General features: G+C 41.0%; 1 protein-coding gene across 4 annotated transcripts in view; it reads right to left on the reverse strand.

Moving 5' to 3' along the window:
• Positions 1 to 5507: 5507 nt before the first annotated feature.
• Positions 5508 to 22660, reverse strand: part of LOC136886792 (apolipoprotein D) — a 36105-nt gene continuing 18952 nt past the window's right edge. For all 4 annotated transcript variants that reach the window (XM_068230485.1, XM_068230487.1, XM_068230488.1 and 1 more), the window contains exons 2-5: positions 19896 to 20025; positions 17687 to 17882; positions 11356 to 11507; positions 5508 to 5903 (exon numbers count right to left, since the gene is read on the reverse strand). In XM_068230485.1, coding sequence (XP_068086586.1) covers positions 5607 to 5903; positions 11356 to 11507; positions 17687 to 17882; positions 19896 to 20018 — 768 coding nt within the window. In that variant the 5' untranslated portion in view covers positions 20019 to 20025 and the 3' untranslated portion in view covers positions 5508 to 5606. The remainder of the gene's footprint in view (positions 5904 to 11355; positions 11508 to 17686; positions 17883 to 19895; positions 20026 to 22660) is intronic.

Here is a 22660-nt window from a genome sequence, read left to right on the forward strand (position 1 = left end):
ATAGTTATCAGTGGAATACTGTGTAGGAGGGATACTGATTGGAGGGTGATTGGAGATTTAAATGAGACTATGAAGTGGGTATGTGGGAAACTGGGTGTGAGATTTCTAGATCCTGATGGGTGGGTAGGAGATAGGGATCTGCGCTCAGATGGCCTTCACTTAAACCTCAGTGGCACATATAAGTTAGGAAATTTGTTTGGAAGGGTTGTAGGGAGGAACATTCAGGAAAATGGGGTGGTCTGGGGAGCGGTGATAAGGGTACAGGGATCTGGAAGTCAAGTAGGGATGACATAAAAATTTACTATTGTAATAGGAGTTTAATCATGGCTGAGAAATGATATAATGGATGCAGACATTTTCACACGGAACTGAGTGTGTATCGTAGGAGGAATGGTAGGAGCGGGGGTGTTCATTCTCATGAAAGAAGAATTTGTAAGCTAAGAATTTAAAGATAACAAACATGAAATTCTAGGTGTAAGACTCATTTCTAAAGATAATAGACAACTTCACGTCTTTCGAGAGTACAGACCGGGAAAGGGTAGCGCTGACGCTGATTGAGAATTATTTGATAAGATAATCAGCAATGTGGGAAACGATAAGGAAAAGAACGGGATTATAGCGGGTGATCTCAATTTACAAAATGTCAATTTGGAAGGAAATGAGAACGACAGGAACCATGACTAACAAATATGAAATAAGTTAATATGAGAAGGGCACCTGATTCAGAAAGTGATGGAACCAACTAGAGGGAAGATTATTCTGGATGTGGTGCTGGTAAAACTAGATGAGCTCTATAGAGAAACCAAAGTAATAGATGGTATTAGTGATCACGGAGCGGTTTTTGTGGTAGTTAAAAATAAATGTGAACAAAGGAAGATATTGAAATTAGGACTATTAGACATTACCATATGGCTTATGAAAACGGGCATGAGGGAGTTTTTAAAAAGTAACTGTGATCGGTAGAAAACGGTAAATAAAAATGTAAACATACTCTGGGATGGGTTTAAAGCAATTGTTGAGGAATGTAAAAATAGTTTTGTACCTTCAGGTGATAAGGAATAGTAAAGAGATTAAGAAGGAGGTGCAGGTTGGAAAGAAATAAAGTTAGAAATGGCTCTGGAAGTAAGGAGAAAGAGAAAGGAACATACTAGAAAATAGAATCTAGCAAAGAAGTCAGCTAAGGATAACATGATGGCAAGCATAATTGGTGGTCATACAAATTTTAGTGAAAAATGGAAGAGTATGTATAGGTACTTAAAGGCAGAAACAAGTTCCAAGAAGGACATTCCAAGAATCATTAATGAACAAGGGGAGTGTATATGCGAAGATCTTCAAAAGGTGTATTCAGTCAGCAGTATGTAAAGATTGTTGGTTACAAGGATAATGTCCAGATGAGGAGATGACTAATACTAAAGAAGTATTAAAATTCATCTATGACAACAATGACGTTTACAATGAGATACAAAAGTTGAAAAGTATAAAAGCAGCTGGAAATGAAGGTTTCGGGGGATATACTAAAGACAATGGGTTGGGATATAGTACCATATCTGAAGTATTTATTTGATTACCGTTTCCATGAAGGAGCTATACCAAATGAATGGACAGTTGCTATAGTAGCCCCTGTGTGTAGAAGAAAGGGTGATGGACATAAAGCTGAAAATTACAGGCCAGTCAGTTTGGCATGCATTGCATGTAAGCTTTGGGAAAGCATTCTTTCTGATTATATAGGACATGTTTGCGAAATTAATAAGTGGTTTGATAGAAGGCAGTTTTGGTTTAGGAAAGGTTATTCCACTGAAGCTCAACTTGTAGGATTCCAGCAAGATATAGCAGATATCTTGGATTCAGGAGGTCAAATGGACTGTATCGCGATTGACCTATCTAGGGTATATCAGGGGAGACTACTGGCAAAAATTAATGCAATTGGACTAGACAAAAGAGTGACTGAATCGGAGGCTATGTTTCTAGAAAATAGAACTCAGAGAAATAGAGTAGGCGAAGCTTTATCTGTCCCTGTAATAATTAAGACGGGAATTCCTCAGAGCAGTATTATGGACCTTTATATTTTCTTATATATATATCAATGGTAAGTGTAAAGAAGTGGAATCAGAGATAAGGCTTTTTGCAGATGATGTTATTCTGTACAGAATAATAAATAAGTTACAAGATTGTGAGCAACTGCAACATGACCTCGTTAATATTGTGAGATGGACAGTATGATGATAAACGGGGTTAAAAGTCAGGTTGTGAGTTTCACAAATTGGGAAAGTCCTCTGAGTTTTAATTACTGCGTTGATGGGGTGAAAGTTCCTTTTGGGGATCATTGTAAGTATCTAGGTGTTAATATAAGGAAAGATCTTCATTGGGGTAATCACATAAATGGGATTGTACATAAAGGGTACCGATCTCTGCACATGGTTATGATGGTTTTAAGGGGTTGTAGTAAGGATGTAAAGGAGAGGGCATATAAGTCACTGGTAAGACCCCATCTAGAGTATGGTTCCAGTGCATGCGGTTCTCACCAGGATTACTTGATTCAAGAACTGGAGAAAAATCCAAACAAAAGGAGCTCGATTTGTTCTGGGTGATTTCCGACATAAAAGCGTTACCAAAATGTTGCAAAGTTTGGGCTGGGAAGACTTGGGAGAAAGGAGACGAGCTGCTCGACTAAGTGGTATGTTCCGAGCTGTGGGTGGGGAGATGACGCGGAATGACATCAGTAGACGAATAAGTTCTAGTGGTGTTTTTAAAAAGTAGGAAAGATCACAATATTAAGGTAAAGTTGGAATTCAAGAGGATAAATTGGGGAAAATATTCGTTTATAGGAAAGGGATTTAACGATTGGAATAACTTACCAAGGGAGATGTTCAATTAACTTTTAATTTTTTTGCAATCATTTATGAAAAGGCCAGGAAAACAGCAGATAGCGAATCTGCCACCTGAGCGACTGCCCTAAATGCAGATCTGAATTGTTTTAATACCCTTTGTATTATGTTGTAATTATCCCTCGGGTTTGCCTTCCGGTATTTCTGTATCACCTTGCATACGTACGGAAAATCTACGCACATTACCTGAAGAGTTTTAGATAGAGATGGAAGTTTACTGTTCCTTTGTGTTTGGTTTTATCTGTACATTTGTGTAGAATGGGACCAGACCTCATTTTAGTCGACATGTATCGGATTATGGTTTCTATAGGTCTGAAATTAGTGATCAAATTATTTTTAAAGCGCATTGCGCATGTCTGCAATTGTGTCTTATTAAATGAAATTTCCCTTGTACTATGAGTTTTTTGTTTCTCAGTTTGTCTCCTTTGTTTCAAAAAATAAATATTGTAATCCAAGGGAAATTACCCTCTCCATTTTCTTTCGTAGCAAAAGGGTACGTTCCAACACCTCTCAGGGTTCCACGACTCGTTTGCTTTGAGAGTTGAGTGGTGGTTTTCCTCCGCCAATGTCGTGCTTTGTGCCTTGTGACGTGCGGTGAGCAGTAGGAGAGTACCTCACTGCGAGGAAGTGGTCTTGGCTGGTACTTGCTGTCCGCAGTGAATGCGCCACTCTAAGCATTCTTTCAGACGTGTACTCACTTCCCCTGACTCTTTCACACACAGCGGGTAAATTAGAGCCGTTCTTTTCAGCGGATCCTTTTCAGTGTTCATAATAAATATGGACCATCATGGTCTCTCGGTCATGGCCATCCATCAACTGTTGCTGATTTCAGATGACATAGTCTGCACGGTTGCTAAGTAACACATCGTTCGCACATTGTGTTACACGAAGTATGGGATGACCCACGGCTGTGAGGCATATTTATGTCAATATACTGATGTTATTACGTCGGCTGTTTACAAAGTACTGATAGAACGCAATATTTAATGAACTAACAAGTAGAACTGCTTTTCATTTCTTAAGTGTAGTTACCCGCAAATTCTATTACATTTCGCCGAATGACGAGAAGCCGTTGGGGACCGTTGGCAAGGCGTTATCTGTTGATGACAGCGACTGTGCGGAGTACAGATGCCACGTCACGAAATCGGTGGCCTCGGAGGGGCTCCTTCAACTTCGAAAACAAGTTGAAGTCGCAAGGACTCATGTCCGGTGAGTATGGAGGCTGTTCCAATACCACCGAATACCACCGCTGCAATAAGAGCTTGACAATATTTGCGGCATGACAACGTGCCTTGTCATGCAATAAGATCCCGTGGCGTAAAAATAACACTCTCTCAGTCGTATACCACAATCAGCCTAAGCTTCGCCCGACTGGGTTCTTGTCGAAATTCCTGTGGACGTGGCGAACCTGAGTGACACAATTCATTCGATTGACGCTTTAATTCAGGCTCGTGCTCACGTCTCATCAGTGCGACAATAGCCTGCAGAAATACGTCTCATTCGTTGCGGTATCTGTGCACATGGATACCAGCCAGTGCATAACGATGCCGTTTCTGTACGTCGTTGAGTTGATGTCGAATCAAACGGGACACAATTTTCCTCATATTAAGATATCTCGTCAGTATGTGCTAAACCATTTTGATGACTGAGACCAACCCGGAGAGCCCATCAATGGTCTACGGAAACGAGATCACTCAGCATGTCAATCTGATCTTCACCTGTGCGGTGCAAATCCGCAGTCTCGTTCTGACCCGCACAAAATGACTCGACCCATCGTACAACCGTGATATACGGTAATGCATTCTCGCCACAGGCTTCGCATAATCATCGATAACATTCTGATGCGTTTTGCCACCTCCATTTCAACCTACGAACAATGATCACATTCTGAAAGCATGCTTTACAGTGATGAAATCGACACTCTTCACTTCAACGCCACACAGCATAAACACACCTATGCGAATGCCCGATCTGCTGCCTCTACTGTATTTATATCCCTCGTAAATAAGAATTGTTCACAGAATTCCATGTTATTTGTTTGCCGGTATGTTCAATACATACATACACCTGACACACCGCTGTGTTGTGGGAGAAACACTCACTCGCAGAATATACTCGTACGATATTGAACCTTACCGACCAAATTTCTAAGTTTAAATATTTTGTATGCCGGTTTTTTGTAGTAATTGTAATTACTGTAGTTTTCTTATTAATAACATTATTTAAATGTACTAATTCGAATTTTGAAAGCTGATGGCGTTGTTATTTGCGGATGTTCCGTTTGTCTGCGAGACATATACTATTTTGTTTTGTTCTTTTTGTTGTTTGTTCATTTTCTATGCATTTATTTTGTTCTGTCTTTTGTTAATTGGAGCTAGGCTCTGTAAACTCCAATGCTGAAATTAATAATAACAAGATGGCCATCTTTGGATACATCAAACTACAATGCAGAAGTAGTCAACAGATAAATAATATGTAAACACACCAGTGGTACTTGAAGATAATTTATTAGAGAATCACAGTCAAGATGAGTTGTTACAGAAATAATATCTCCCATTTGAATACACGCGCAGACTTGAACCTGTCACGGTTGTAGAAATGAGTTAAAAGGTACGACATTTAGGCTACCAGTTTTCGCCCGATGCACAGAGGAGCCTTGCACTGTCTTCTTCGCCAGCGTCCTGCGCATAGCAATGCGCTCTGCAGTACTCGTACCCGGGTTCAAGGTATCCAGACTGGTTCACCCGGCGGCTCCTCGCTGTCCTCAGTGTCGCGTCGTTTCCTTTTCCCGGTCACCTTGTGCACCTCGTTGTACACGTTGATCACGTCCCTGGCGATGCCCGCTACCTCGTTGATCACGTCCCGGCCAGTGGCTAGCATCTCCGCCGCGCTGCTTGGCTTGAAGACTTTCGATTTAATGTTCACCTCAATGCCGTCCTCAGGGAAACCCGTGCAGGTCTGTTGGATGGTGTCCAGTCCTCTAGAACTCACTCCGAAGTAATCCAGCCGTTGACGCAGCTGCACATAAACACACAGGATTTATACACTGCTCAAAAAATAGAGGGACAACATTTTAAACACCTAAATTATTTTTTAGGAATTGTTGGAGTGAAACAGACGTTTTATCTGGAAAATTAAACCTCTATTTAACAGAAATGTGCATATCTTGTTCACTTCTTATCACACGTGTTGGTGCTATGACCAGAAATTCAACACAACGTCGTAAAGCAAAGTGTAAAGTTGTTAAATTAATTCACGTAGAGCCCAGAAAGAAACATTTCAATATCTGGTAGACCCCCCCCCCTCCATGTGCCCGTATTACTGCCTCACATCTTCGAGACATGCTCCTGACAAGTCTACGAACAGTTTCTGGTGTAATTTTGTCCTACTCCTCAATAAGGACCTCTGCAAGTTGTTCAAGAGTCTGAGGAGCTATAGGACGGGCCCGAAGTTGTCTGTCCAGCATATCCCATAAATGTTCAATGGGATTGAGGTCAGGACTCAGAGCAGGCGAGTCTAAAGTTTGACTCGCGAATCCCTGTAGAGTTTCAATGGAGGCTGCTGCTGAATGCGCTCTCGCATTGCTGTGTTACAGGATAAACTGGAGACCCACTACAACTGCATAACGTGATCCACTACAATCTCGTTGATGTACCTCTGAGCATGAAGTTTGGCCTATGATCATCTGAATGTCTGATCGGCCATCAATTGTGATGCCACCCGACACCATGACTGAGCCGCAGCCAAATCTGTCCATTTCCTGGACTGCTGCTTCATTATAAAGTTCACCGCGATGACGATATACACGTATATGACCGTCGCACCGTGTTAGACGTAAGTGGGACTCGTCTGTAAATAATACAATCCCCGATCAAATCACACGAAAATAATAAAATCAAGAAAAAAATAATAATTTGTAAAAAAATAAACTCAGAGTATAGAAACAAATCGAAATTAAAAACGTTAATGGAATGATTGTACAAATTTGACATTAAAAAGAAAAACAAGTTCAACAAAGAACATTAATATAAATCAAGATTGAGTTTCTTCTTATAGTCCAATGTTTATGTTGTATGGCAACAAGTGTACGCAAACACTGCCATGTGGTATTTCCGTATGGAGTTTCACACTATCGCATCCCAACGATACGGTTTCAAATTAAATTAATCCCGAGAGTCGTCAAACTATTTCCGTAAAATAAAAGTTACATAATAAGAAAAATTACGACGGAAAGAAAAATAATTAAGACGCATCGGACGCTATGTAAGGTATGAAAAATACTAGGGGCAAATCCTACACTATATTTACAGCAATTCAAATAATCAAACTAAACATATATATATATACATCGGATATCGAGTAAAGTCTTAAATGCTACACTGCTTCTAATGTGAATCCCGGTTCACTACAAAAAAATCTAGACAGAACTAGATAAACCAACGATACTTCAGCACTCGGGCTGTTCCTTTTAAAAACAACGAGACAAGGTACACAATCATAAAATAATAATGTAAACACCATCCTGTAAGGGAAAAACATATAAATAATCCTTGATATCATGAAGAAAGCAATGGGCAACATTGCCTCCTTCTGCTGCGTTTGAGCGCTCAACAGCGCGGTCATCCGTCATGTACTTCCGGGTAGATAACGAGCTGTAAAGAAATATTGAACTCCACTACGCTAAAGATTGGATTTTGTCTCCCGAGGCCGCCACAAGGAAATACTGTCTCTTTCACACATAGCGATAACACAGGCCAGGAATCAGCTTGCCATGAGATAACGCCCATCAACAACTACACGGAAACTCACGTATATTCATTGCTTCTTAGCATGCTTGGGCCATTTAACAACATCAGACTCAATAGTCTGGAATTAACACTGTCCATTCTGATCACAATATACACTCAGAAGACACTAGGCAGGCACACACACATCTGCACAATACTCTTATCTTGTCAGGCATACCATCAGCCTGCACCAATACATTATAATTCAGCATGCAATTATTATCTCATTATTCCTCATGAATCCCACTGGCCTTTCCACATAATGAGACGCAGTTCGAGTCCTTGGCAGACCATCAGGCAAACCGAATCCAACTTAACTTCAAAGATCTTAATTTAACAACGACGTTCTGCAGCTCCTTCTGGCAGCTTCTGTAAAACCATGCATCATGCAAAATAGCTATACCTGTCTCTCTGAATAACCAAAATAAAATAAATTGATACGTGTTTGACGTAATATAAAAATGAACCTGTCGATCTAGCCCTTCTAGCATATATTTAAGGAAAACTCGGAATACCCTACGCTAAGTACTATATTTACAACAATAACTGATCCTATCAATCCCTCATTTTCCCAAACATCTACTCATAAAGCAAAATGAAAATAAAATAAACATGCATTATTCTCGTATCCGAATCTATCATAGTAACAAAGTTAAACAAACACATGCCGTCAGGCTTACTTTAAATGAAAATAAAAATTCTATCTACACTGCCCTAGTACCTTAACATAACTTACATATCATGCCGTAAATAATACATGCGTCTTACTTTACATTCTACATGACTCTCGGGAAACCAGGATAGCAGCTTACATCCCCACTGCTTTTGGGATCTATACCATGTTAATCACATCCTTAACATGTGTGAATGCACTTCCTTCCTCTGCAGGTGTATCCATCATCTTGCTGGAAAACAATTCACTGGAACACAGAAGACTATTATTGATAACCTCTTCACTGCTTAATGCTGCGAGCCGAGATACCCTTTCTTTTACCAGATCAGCTAACACAGTGATTCACATATATATAACACACTTCACTTAAAGGGTAAAAACACAGTTTTTAAAGCAGCCCACGGTTCGGTACGGAAGTTCCACGCGAATACGCGCCCGTCGCGAAATAGTGAAACAATAGCTCGTTTCCACTACACTTGTTACTCAGCGGTCACTAAACACCGTCTTTATCAATTGAAAGTAAACTCTGCCAAAATTATACTATTTCATTTGCTCAAGCACAGTAAATATTGCGACTGCACAATTTGAAGTATCAATGAAACTCAGTTACTGTTACAGGAATGATACCACGTTAATCACGATCACCAGCCACAGAGTTAATACATCCGCACTGTGCAAATCTTTACCACGGAGATACAAAGTTGGTGCATCCGCACTGCTCAAATTTTTACTACCGAATGACGCTCTCCAGAGCTAAGGGTTACTGAGGAGGCTTCGGTGACGCCAATAATGTTGGGGTTCCGGGGTGTCTGAACCAACCACCAATCAGAGAGTTCGTCATGTATAATGACACAATACTTATTGTAATATATTTACAAAACACAGCTCAAACACTAGCAAATCTCTTCCACCAATATCTATAATACATTTCCAAATATATCTGACTTCAGAAACTGTGGAAAACCGATCTCTTACAAAAACTGACTTTATCCACAGAGCACGTTGGTCATCCTGGAATTAATATTTGGCGCGGTGTAGCCTCCAGGTTTGCCAAATCCTTAAGTTCCCATTGGCTGAAATATCTTGCTTGGTCAGCATCTAATACACGTGTCGATCCTTGCCAGCGCTTAGGTACGCTATCCTATCTCACGGTCATACGGAAATATGAAGCAACATCCAGCAAACCACTGTCTTGCTCAACATCCGGTATCAACTATCTTAGGATACGATGCTTTCACATGTTAAGACTGTAACTTTTATGAATAAATTTCACATGTTTGGTCAAATAATATTCCAATTATTATTATGGGCCGGTAGGATACGGCTCAGTACTGTACTTTGAAGTAAATGAAGGTGCACCCACAACATCACTTTAATTTGAATGTGGTGCTGAGGAACTCTCCCAGCACATTGCGCAATTCATTTATTGATCTTACTTTTACTCTCGAACGCTTAAATTACATCCCGTATATCACAGACCCATATTCCAAGTGTACCACATAATATTTGTCTTATATTTCTGATAAGTAAATCTACGGAACCATTATAACTCTGCAGCCAATTACAAGAGTGCGGCTTTTCCGGCCTCACTAAGAGATGGCGCCAGCACACACAAGTTGAGTCCGCCAAACACTAGCGTCTGTGTTGTATCGTTCACTGATCATGTCGACGTTTGTGCCTGAAATAGAACATTTGTGTTGTTGTGCAAAGTCATCGCTCGCTGATAGAAACACGCTCTATCGATTAGAACATGTGAGACGTGGTGATTTCATTGTGAAAGACGTTACACGCTCTGGATGATGACCCAACTCAATCTCAACAGGAATTCGCACAAGCATTAAATGTGTTACGAGAAACAATCATTAGAAGTGTACGAGCAATGGAGAAGATCAATAAACTCGATAAATGGCTCCCTCACGATTTGAATGAACGGCAAATGGTAAATCGCTAAGTCATCTGTAAAATGCTGCTTCAGATCCACGAAAGAAAATCACTTCTGCACCGAATTGTCAATGGCGACGAAAAATTGATTTATTTTGAAAACTCGAAGCGCAGAAAATCATGGCTTCGACAAGAAGACCATGCTTTGTGTGTGGTGGGACCAGAGCGATATTGTGAATTATGAAGTCTTGAAGCCCGGAGAAACCGTCAATGCGCATGCCTATCGCCAACAAATGATTAATTTAAATCGCGCATGACCGGAATGGGCCAAAAGACATGGCAGAGTAATTTTGTTACACGACAATGCGCGTCTCACACAGTGAAAGACACGGTGAAATCGCTTGGATGGGACATCGTTCCGCACCCGCCGTACTGCCCAGACCTGGCGCCATCTATCACCTCTTCGCATCAATGGGGCACGCGCTCGCAAAGCAGCACTCCAGCAATTTCAAGGAAGTTGGAAAATGGCTCGACGAATGCTTTGCCGGAAAAGACAAGGAGCTTTTCTGGCATGATATTCATTACTTGCCTGAAAAATAGACGAAATGTGTAGAAGCCGATGACCAATATTCTGAATAAACAAAAATGAATTTCCCTTGAGAATTACTGGCAAAAACTTTCCATACACCTGGTATATCTCGATGTTGCTGAACTAAGAAAATCCAACATTGAAAAATGAGGTAAAATCATGAAATAACACAGAATCATAGATATATTTTGGAGCTTAGAAGACAGGAGAGCGCTATGCAGTGGGTACGCAAGCTTTCACTCCAGCCACAGGGGAGATAAAGAGTTCCGAGAAATCGAAAGAAAAAATGTTATCTTCCTTCCTCAGTGTTCAGAATGTGAATTAATGTTTTCCCGTTAAAATTGTTCGCCATTGGTTTGTTTCTTTATACATCTCGTACGTCCAACATCAACGTGCCTTTCCATCCACCAAAATGGCGTCGTTGTGACGAACACTGGTTGCCTTGTTACGGTGTCCGTTTTTATCGATGCAAAATTACTTACGCTAATTCCACAGCCCAAAAACATATCCGTGACCAAAAGAAAACAGTAAGGGGATTACCCGCTGGATAATGGCTGGGTCCAACGTCGGTGTCCTCGAGAGGATGGAAGCTGAATGTCGGTACCAGAGAGCCAGCTTCTGGCAGGAATAGACGCCAGCGTAGGTGGTGTAGTCCGTGTCGAACACAATGTAGGAGGAGGTCCCAGCTATGTCTGCAACAAGTGTTTACACTTTGTGATGAGGGTGTCTTTTAAGATCTCCTACTTTACGTGGTGCCAGTGCACCACAAAACTAGAGTAAGAAAGGGAACAAATTAGCGAAAAATAAAAGGAAAAATGGTATCTTGAATGAGTAAATCTGGAAGTAGAATATTTACGAATCATAATATCAGGAAATGGGTAGCTTCCGTGGCTCAGACGGCAGCGCGTCGGCCTCTCACCGCTCGGTTCCGTGGTTCAAATCCCGGTCACTCCATGTGAGATTTGTGCTGGACAAAGCGGAGGCGGGACAGGTTTTTCTCCGGGTCTCCGGTTTCCCATGTCATATTTCATTCCAGCAACACTCTCCACCATAATTTCATTTTATCTGTCAGTCATTAATCATTGCCCCAGAGGAGTGCGACAGGCTTCAGCAGCCGACACGATTCCCATCCTCGCCGCTAGATGGGGGCTTCATTCATTGCATCCCTGTGGGGCTGACTGGGTCAGACGGTTGAGTCGCTGGCCTTCTGACCCCAACTTGGCAGGGTCGATCCTGGCTCAGTCCGGTGCTATATGAATCTGCTCAAATACGTCAGCCTCGTGTCCGTAGATTAACTAGCACTTAAAGGAACTCCTGCGGGACTAAATTGCGGCACGTCGGTGTCTCCGAAAACCGTAACATTGTAGTTAGTGTGACGTAAACCCAATAACATTATTATCATTCCATCCCTGACCCGGTCATTGAATGGAAAACAGGTTGTAGGTTCTCAGTATCAGGAAATAGAAAATGGTCTGGACACGTGAAGAAGGCAAAAATGATAGGAGCAGGAGATTTAGATAGTATACGAATCTGTCTGTCTGTCTGTCTGTCTGTCTGTCTGTCTGTCTGTCTGTCTGTCTGTCTGTCTGTCTGTCTGTCTGTCTGTCTGTCTGTCTGTCTGTCTGTCTGTCTGTCTGTCTGTCTGTCTGTCTGTCTGTCTGTCTGTCTGTCTGTAAGGGCATCACGAGGAAATGGCTGAAGAGAATTTAATGAAAATCGACATGTAAAGTCGGTGAATGAAGAACTACAATGTAGGTTATAAATAATTTTATTCACGCTGAGTGAAATGGTAGTTCAGGGGAAGGCCTGAAATGAAATTCTTAAATATTTATGTCATTAATGGTCCTAGTGATAAATACTGCATAACTAAACTTATGTAGACTTAAATTTTCGATTATTTATGTCTCACACATGTTTACCGTGATAACAGAGATATTCATGAACTTCGATTTATGTTGCTAAGTCCATGAAAGAAGCAAGGACTGCTTTTACAAAATGCTCTAACAATCGAGAGTCGGAAGGCCTACAATATCGAAAGCTGATCAACAGTAACATTATATTGACCATTGTTGCGAATAGAGGTAAAATACCCTTTGAAGACATATTTTTCATTCGAAGTGACCTGGCTCTCTGCTTGTCAATTTTGACGTTCCGTTTTACTTTAAACGCAGTCCTGAGGGCAAGCGACTTCCTCTCGTCTCAAAACTCACGAATTCCAGGAAGAGGATTAGTAAGAACAGGTTTCTCTACCTGGGCCAGTCTCAAAACTCACAAGCAGGGCCAATTCTTCCTTGAATGGATAAATGTCCACCCTATTACTGATGGGATAATGGAATACTTTTAATAATCGAATAACTTCCATGAGTTTCAAATATCATTCAGTTATATCGCACAGAATAATCGCATGCATCATGAGTAATTTTTTCGGTTTAAGTGTGTCGGGTGGACAATCTATTGAAATACCTAAGTGAGTAGATGAACTCTTACGAAAAATAGAAACACGCCTTTTTTTCAAATGAATCTCGAAGTGTTGAAACTACATAAGTGAATTAACTATCTTGATCTTTAATATCTCCAAATAAAATTCCTTTTTCAAGTAAATGCCACTTTCTGGCTGCATAATGGAACTAAGACCCAGTACTACCAACTGCCACTTTCTTTTTAACTAGCAGCGGGCAATGCTACCTACTTTAATTTTATGTCGTCCGGCTGCATGCATAAATTTTTAGCATGTTCGCCTTTGGTCCAAGGAGTCCAGGGGGTCCCAGGTTCGATTTCCGGTCGGATCGGAGATTTTAACTTTCATAAGTTAATTCCTACGGCTCGGGTACTGGGTGTTCGTGCCGTCTTCATCTTAGCAAGGGCCCCATCCTCACAGACTTGCAGGTCACCTATAGGGAGTCAACTCTAAAGACCTGCACCAGACCTCCCCGGATCCCACACGCCATTATTATAAATTTATGTAAAAGGTAAAAAGTGTATTATATTAGTGTTAAGACAAGAGCAAAATATAATAATAATAATAATAATAATAATAATAATAATAATAATAATAATAATAATAATAATAATAATAATAATAATAATAATAATAATACACCTCGGTCTCTTTCATTCACCAGCGATTATTTTTCCCCTGTGGGTTGGGGTGGCAGAATGACATCCGCAGTATCCCCTGTCTGTCGTAAGGGAAGCCTGAGTAACCGCGCACCTCATCCCTCGTGCGGTCATCGCAAGCACCTGCTGTCTGGAGTCGTGAGTTTTGAGACGTAACCAAGCGACTTCCCCTCAGTCGGCTCGTACTTCCCCACGTTCCTGAGTCAGGACTATGACACGCTCCAGTTACCTGTTTTGGTCCACAAGTAGGCTAATGGTTGAAACATTGAGCTACATAGCCTGTGCCATAATGATTGATACAGTTGTGTATTTTTGTAGCAACATGGTTGTTTGAAGAGATGCTACTGTCATCATAGCGTATTTTCTTTGTTTTTAAGTACATAAAAACATGTCGTTTTACTACAGTAGCGATATAGTAGCTGCATTCATAATTGTTCATAGGACAGTAGAGCGTATTAAGTCACTAAAAATGTAAATTTTAAAGTGTTTGCAGACAGAGTGATAAGTGCTGCTCTAGTTCCCCTTCGTTCTCCTGATCTAAAAGTGTGTGATTTCTATTTGTGAGGTAAAGTGAAGGAAAACATTACAGTGGCACAACTCACTCGAATCAGCCAGAATGTGCTTACCAGATACAACCCAGGAAGGACGACATTTACAAGGTAAGTCACGCTTAAAGCAGGGCGGCCGCGCGGGGGCAGCTGCCGTAGCGCAGACTACAAACACCGTGCGCTCTGTCTGGGTTTATAAGGGAGACCCTGTATATTAGAAGTGCATATGCCGCAAGTCAATAAGAAATGACAAAGGCTTAGTCTGCAAAACGTACCAAAGTCGTGAGAAGACGAGGTTAGGTTAGGTTAGGTTAGGTTACCTTAGGTTACGTTACGTTAGGTTAGGTTAGGTTAGGTTAGGTTAGGTTAGGTTACCTTAGGTTACGTTACGTTAGGTTAGGTTAGGTTAGGTTAGGTTACCTTAGGTTACGTTAGGTTAGCTTACGTTAGGTTACGTTAGGTTACGTTAGGTTACGTTAGGTTAGGTTAGGTTACGTTACGTTACGTTAGGTTAGGTTAGGTTACGTTAGGTTAGGTCACGTTACGTTAGGTTACGTTAGGTTAGGTTAGGTTACGTTACGTTACGTTAGGTTACGTCAGGTTAGGTTAGGTTACGTTAGGTTAGGTCACGTTACGTTAGGTTACGTTAGGTTAGGTTACGTTACGTTACGTTACGTTAGGTTAGGTTAGGATAGGTTACCTTAGGTTACGTTACGTTAGGTTAGGTTACGTTAGGTTAGATTAGGTTACGTTAGGTTAGGTTAGGTTACGTTAGGTTACGTTACGTTAGGTTACCTTAGGTTACGTTACGTTAGGTTACGTTAGGTTAGATTAGGTTACGTTAGGTTACGTTAGGTTAGGTTAGGTTACGTTAGGTTAGGTCACGTTACGTTAGGTTACGTTAGGTTAGGTTAGGTTAGGTTACGTTAGGTTAGGTCACGTTACGTTAGGTTACGTTACGTTACGTTACGTTAGGTTACGTTACGTTAGGTTACGTTAGGTTAGGTTACGTTAGGTTAGGTCACGTTACGTTAGGTTACGTTAGGTTAGGTTAGGTTAGGTTACGTTACGTTAGGTTACGTTAGGTTAGGTTAGGTTAGGTTAGGTTACGTTAGGTTACGTTAGGTTACGTTAGGTTACGTTACGTTAGGTTAGGTCACGTTATGTTAGGTTACGTTAGGTTAGGTTACGTTACGTTAGGTTAGGTTACGTTAGGTTAGGTTAGGTTAGGTTACGTTAGGTTAGGTTAGGTTACGTTAGGTTAGGTTAGTTTAGGTTACGTTAGGTTAGGTTAGGTTAGGTTACGTTACGTTAGGTTAGGTTAGGTTACGTTAGGTTACGTTACGTTACGTTACGTTGATGACGACATTTCCTTCCGTTTCAACTGATTGATCTGTATAGATAAGGTAATATTGTTTTCCTTTTCAGCGGAATTCTTGCAGATTTGTCTTGCTCCTTATACATCCTCATTGAATTCTATTCATACGAATTGAACGAAATAAGACCGAATTGATAAAATGCTGCGTTCATCATTTAACACCAACCACATTGTTCGAACATGCCAGAATTCCATTTACCTGGTATTCCCGAACAGATGTACAATCGTACAGAAAAACAAAACAAAAATATACTTTACTTATACCCGCAAATGTAACACTAGTGATATTCATAAAACGGCAGTGGCGGTACGTGTAATCCTCATGACTACATAGTGGAACCTGCAAGTAGGGTTAGCGACACTGAATCGAACTCAACCTTCAGTATTAACAGGGGAGAGAGATTACATGGGAGGGACTATAAAAAGGTACTATGACGATGAAGGCCGGGAGAACAAGAGCAGACTAAAATGGAAAATGAATATCTAGTCTAAACAGGAGCCTGCTGAGGTTGCAGTAGCGGCAATGGGGAATTATCAATCAATCAATCAATCAATCAATCAATACTGATCTGCAGTCGCTCAGGTGGCAGATTCCCTATCTGTTGTTTTCCTAGCCTTTTCTTAAATGACTGCAAAGAAATTAGAAATTTATTGAACATTTTCCTTGGTAAGTTATTCCAAACCATAAATCCCCTTCCTATAATCGAATATTTGCCCCAATTTGTACTCTTGAATTCCAACTTTGTCTTCATATTGTGATCTTTCCTACTTTTAAAGACACCATCCAAACTTATTCGTCTACTGGTGTCCTCCCACGCATTCTCTCCACTGACAGCTCGGAACATACCACTTAGTCGACCAGCTCGTCTCCTTTCTCCCAAGTCTGGCCACCCCAAGCTTTGCAATATTTTTGTAACGCTACTCTTTTGTCGGAAATCGCTCAGAACAAATCGAGCTGCTTTTCTTTGGATTTTTTCCAGTTTCTGAATTAAGTAATCCTGGTGAGGGTCTCATACACTGGAACCATACTCTAGTTGGGGTCTTACCAGAGACAAATATGCTATCTCCTTTACATCCTTACTACAACCCTGTACTCTTTATTTAGAATCATATTTATGTGATTACCCCAATGAACATCTTTCCTTATATTAATACCTAGGTATTTACAATGATCCCCAAAGGGAACTTTCACCCCATCAACGCAGTAATTAAAACTGAGAGGACTTTTTCTATTTGTGAAACTCACAACCTGACTTTTATCTCCGTTTATCATCATACCATTAGAAGTGGAGGAGGGGGTACACACATCAAAACTGAAGAAAAGGCTATAGGATTATAAGTTTTCTCTTGCTCTCTGCGCGAATTTTCGACAGAAGGACAATGGTTGACAGTTTAGCAACTTAAGTGGGGTAATAATAGTTTTTGAGAAAAGTTTCAAAGAAACAATAGTACACATGTATTACAATTAATTCAGCGTGATTATCATTTAGTATTTGACTACACACTAACAGACACTAAAGAGACAAGCACCTCAGCGTCCATGACCTTGCCCATGCTACTCTTTCTCACAGCACTTGCTGCGGCGCTATACGAATCTGTTGGCCGCCACCAACGCCATTTTCGCTTATTTCTGCTAATAATTTTGTTAGTAAAGAAAATAAAGGAAATAATTAACTGATAAGACAACAGAGCTTGTAAAAAATTTTGTTTTTGATAATTCCTCAAATTTCTACTTTCGCCTCCCTGAAACGGAATAAAAACGCAATGTTTTCTCCAAAAAGTGGGGTGTGCCCCCCCCCCAATCGCCGCTGTGGAGGTTGGTACTTACTGAGAGGAAAGTCCACCTTCATCTCCGCTGACACAGTCGGGTCGGGCACTGTCAGCTCTCCCTGATATCTCACCACGTTGTTTACCCCGGGAATCCCGAATATCATGGTCTGCTGCAGTCGACCGGGGCTGAACTCGTTCACCAGACAGCGGACTTTGGTGGACGTCTTCTGCAGGACGTACCACCGCCCCAGGAACTGTCCACACAGGGGAAAACAAACGTTGGTAACAAGTGGGCTAGAACAGAACTTATACTTACACTGTGTAATAGAAAAAAAAAAGGTTCGTCAAGTCAAGAGATAGTGGAAGATGGTATTTCAAGCAAACATCTTAAAAATATTACTTCTATCTTAATTAGACTCTAAAAAAGTAAATCACAGAACTTCAGTCAATGTTTCTGAGAATTCAATACGCACTGCATATCGGCTTCCACTAAATAGAATACCAACACAACTGTGATTTCTCCACGTCGCCCTCCCTTCCAAGGTTGTGTTTCCTCGCCGTCCGTGCCTCGTCCCAAACCCTTCTACCTTATCTGCAGCCATATTAAAAATCCAAAAATATATTCACATTTATTACTTATTTTACATTTAATAGATTTCTTCATATAGGTTGCTTAGAATAGTCTGTTCTGTCACCTGTTAGACAGATGTACCCCATTAAAATCATACATCTTCAAACAGATCGAAGAAAGTGTCAGAACATTGTTGTTGTTGTTGTTTACATACCCATTTCACTCCATCCTGGGCTAAACTTTTCATTTATACGTGAATGATCTCTAATCTACGTGATAATATTGCTTTCAGGTTGATATCATGATGATGATGATGATGATGATGATGATGATGATGATGATGATGATGACTGTTGTTTAAAGGGGCCTAACATATCTACGTCATCGGCCCCTAATGGTACGAAATGAGCCGAAATGTAATGACAGTTTAAAATTCGAAAATGTATCCACTGACTAGAATTCAGAACTTGATGATGAAGAATGAATGGATAAATGTGAATGTAAAATAATCAGCGGAACCAGCTCACAATATTGAAAGTTAAAAATAATTCCAAAATCAATCCACTGACTACAATTCAAAAAAGAGAGGATAGTATGAACTTAAAAAGATCCCATGGATTCGACCTGCAATGTTCCCCAGAAACAATCTTAAAACAATAGTACATCCTTAAAAAAATGATGATTGTTGTCTAAAGGGGTCCAAAATCCAGGTCAACGACCCCTAATAATGGTACCTATCGCTAGTAAAATAGAACGACGGTATTTCTCATGTAGCGGTACAAATCACAGCTACTGTAAACCCTTAGTGAACCACGCTCTGCTGCCACTAATCACAAACCTATAGTGTACCTAACATAGTCGTACTACTCGCAAGTAAAGTCGACCCATGGTGTTCCTCGCGTGATGGTATAAATCACGAGTAGTCTCATGGTTATAATTCAATCATCCCTTAGTCGCCTCTTACGACAGGCAGAGGATACAGCGGCTGTAGTTTTCATCTCCGTCCCCCACCCACAGCGGATCAGAGATAGAGAAACGGAAGGGAACCGACACTTCGAAAGTAACGGACAAAGAAAGACAAGGGCCACTCCCTTGGCCTCGAGTGCTCTAATACCGTCTGGGTTGGAAAAAGAACAAGAGTTGACCAAGAGAGGTCGGACAGGATAGATGAAAGTGAGGAGCCTGGCACAAGTGAGTGGAAGCGATGCTAGGACTCAGCTAGGGCACCGTTGGTCGCATACCCACGCCCCCATGTTGAGAGGCCCTCGGGACCCTTACGGCGGCGAGGGGATACCGTGGGTGTATTCTTCGTCTGCGTCCCTCAACCATGGGGGGTTTTCAGCATCATCAGGGAAGTACTGAACATCAATAGACGAGTTTTTCTTCTGAAGATATGTTGCAAAGTGTCTGCGAAACGTAAAGAATTTCACCTTGTTTCCTGGACATGGCATAAGCCTAAAACCTATATTGTCATAAGCTACGCAACGTTAGTACCACAAGAAGTGTGTTATACACACAAAACTGTAACGTCGACTTTCGAGTAATTATCCGCGGGGTCAGACATTTTCCATCCAAAATTATTACTTTTTAAATCGGAACTCATCACTCTTCTCCTTAACTAAAGCACAAATTCATCGTACTTAGAAACATCAGCTTTTACCTAGAAGAAAGAAATTACGTTGTGACGTATTCTCACCTTGTCCATGTCGAATTCGTGCATGGGTTGTACACTACGACATTGTCCTTTGTGGTATGAGTGTCCAGCTACTGTGTGCAGGGCTGCCAACACAACCACCACCAGTCCTGAAGCAGCTGGCATCTCTGGTCTGCAAAACAAAAAAATAACAATTGCTCACTCAATCTGACAACCACATTCTCCTTCAACAGTACAAGTTGTTTTACGTCGCACTGACACAGAGAGGTCTTATAGAGACGAGGGGACAGGAAAGGGCGAGGACTGGCAAGGAAGCGACCGTGGCCTTAATTAAGGGAGCCAGGAAGCGAAAATGTGTCGAAATGTCAAAAACGTTATTGCATTAAGTTATACCCTGAAGACGAATATGCATTGTTTTTGTATGTTTGCTGCATATTGATAGAATAGAGGGAGCATTTTATCAACATCGTGAGTTAAACTACAAACAGTACTCGACCTTGATCACAGAGATTGGCGATCGTGGTCAAGGTGCTCGGTATTTCAGTCAGTGCTGAGGGTAAGGTCCTCCTTTGACGATTCAGGAGTCTCACCGTACCACAAACAAAAACGTCTTTCACAACGAGAGCAATGTATTTCTTCTTGTGCTATTCAACAGGAGTAGGCTATGTGCCGGCACCTAATTTCACCCCCTCCCTTCCAACTATCATATTATCACGTCATTCATTTCATCTCATTAACTCCTCTGATCAGGTTGACGTCAGGAAGGGCATCCGGTCATAAAAAACCCGCCACGAGAAATTCATCTCACCTCATACCCGACCCCGTAGAGAAACGGGGCAAGGGTTGGATAAACAGTATTATTATTATTATTATTATTATTATTATTATTATTATTATTATTATTATTATTATTATTATTATCGCGCGAGTGGCCGTGTGGTTAGGATCGCGCAGCTGTGAGCTTACATTCGCGAGATAGTGTGTTCGAACCCCACGTTGGGCACCCTTGAAGATGGTTTTCCGTGGTTTCCAATTTTAACACCAGGCAAATGCTAGGACTGTACCTTATTTAAGGCAACCGCAGCTTCCTTCCCACTCCTAGGGCTTTCTTGTCCCATCGTCGCGATAAGACGTATCTGTTTCGGTGCGACGTAAACCAGATCGGTCGTGCGGAAGAAATAATTATTAAGGGGATAAAATGGAAATATAAACTTTGTGCGTTGTAATGGAAATGTTTGACGTTACAAGACAGTTGTTTCGCCGGAAGCTTTATACTCGTCAGAGGTCGCTCTAAAATTATAGAGACTGTAAAGCAAGAAAGGAAAATTCTCCGGAAAATGTATAGTCCCATGGAATGTGGATTTAGGGGAGAAGAGCGGACCTGTGTGCGGCTCACGAGAGGTACGGCACGAGTAACACTAAGGTACAAACATTAGTCGTGATAAACAGTGCGAGCTCTTTTAAAGATAAAAATGTCATTGTTCCGTATTGAAATTATTGATGTTAAAAATTAAATAACTGGAAAGGAGGTTCAACCTATTCAATACAGTACTGACAATAAGTGTGTAACGAAAGCAAAATTGCGCAGCCACACAGCAGCTCTTAGTTCACAAGAATCACCGCGGCTGGAACCGGTGTTTATTGTCAGGCCTTGAGACTTGAGACTGGCGCATGCGCAGAAGCGATACTTACCCTCCGCACCTCTCACCGCGCATGCAGTCACACGACCATGGTAACTGAAAGGTTCAATGATGCCGTACGCAAGAGACGCCTGAAATTCTAAGGCCATATCTATAGAATGGACAGCGACAGACACACCGAAAGATTATTCAAAATAATCTACTCAAAGAAGATTTTAAAAAACTAAAGCAGACCTCCAAGAAATTAATATCACGGACGACATCACAAAAGATCGTGAAGGCTTTAGTACAATAGCAGCCAAGCACAAATTCGTGGAGAAATCTTAAAAGAAAACTGGTAGGAAGAACGCAAGATGCAACACAGTGGATTCATGAAGAGATTTCGGGAGGATAAGAAGGCGAAAACCATCAAGCCAAGGAACAAGTTCATACGCGCTCTTTCAATGGTCATAACGAAGAAACAAACAAACAAACAAACAAAGAACAAGAAAAGTTATGAAAAATATAATTACGAATTTTTCACGTTCCATACCTATTTAGTGTTCAAGAAAATAATAATGGGAGATGTTCGAAAACATTACATTTTTCACGAATGTCCAAATATCTCCGGAAAGACTGGTTCTATCTTAAAACTGTACGTAACAACAGTTATTAAAAAATATATGTTTAAATCTGTATGCGCTATACATTTTTGCCGTATGACTTATAATAATGGAGTTTTGTTACTGTACTAAATCCATCAATGGCGAACAACGCTGTCCTGGAAGTAATGTTCAGTGGTCAAAGCGGTGCAAAACCTCATGGTTATCAGCCGCTATTGATTAGGAAGATAATGAACATGAAATATGACTCGAAGGATGACGGGGGTTGGAAGCCTTGGCACTGAATGCTCTATGAGCCCAACGAGAGGGAGGCAATTTGATAAAGGACAGCCATGTTTCAAGTTGTCAAAACAAAGCCACTTGGCGCGAGAATATGATGAGATGACGTGGCGATCAAACATCGTGTGTTTTTAAGAACTGAAAACTTAGATTCTCGCCTTCAAGAATGCCAGACAGCGGACAGCTGTACTAAACTGAGTAAGGTGGATTGATAATGTCATTATCGATGATTTCTTGGTACTTGTTTCATTTCTTGTTGCCATATGGTGCTGTGCTGGTGTACGAT

Source organism: Anabrus simplex, chromosome X (genome assembly GCF_040414725.1).
Source record: "Anabrus simplex isolate iqAnaSimp1 chromosome X, ASM4041472v1, whole genome shotgun sequence".
NCBI lineage: Eukaryota > Metazoa > Arthropoda > Insecta > Orthoptera > Tettigoniidae > Anabrus > Anabrus simplex.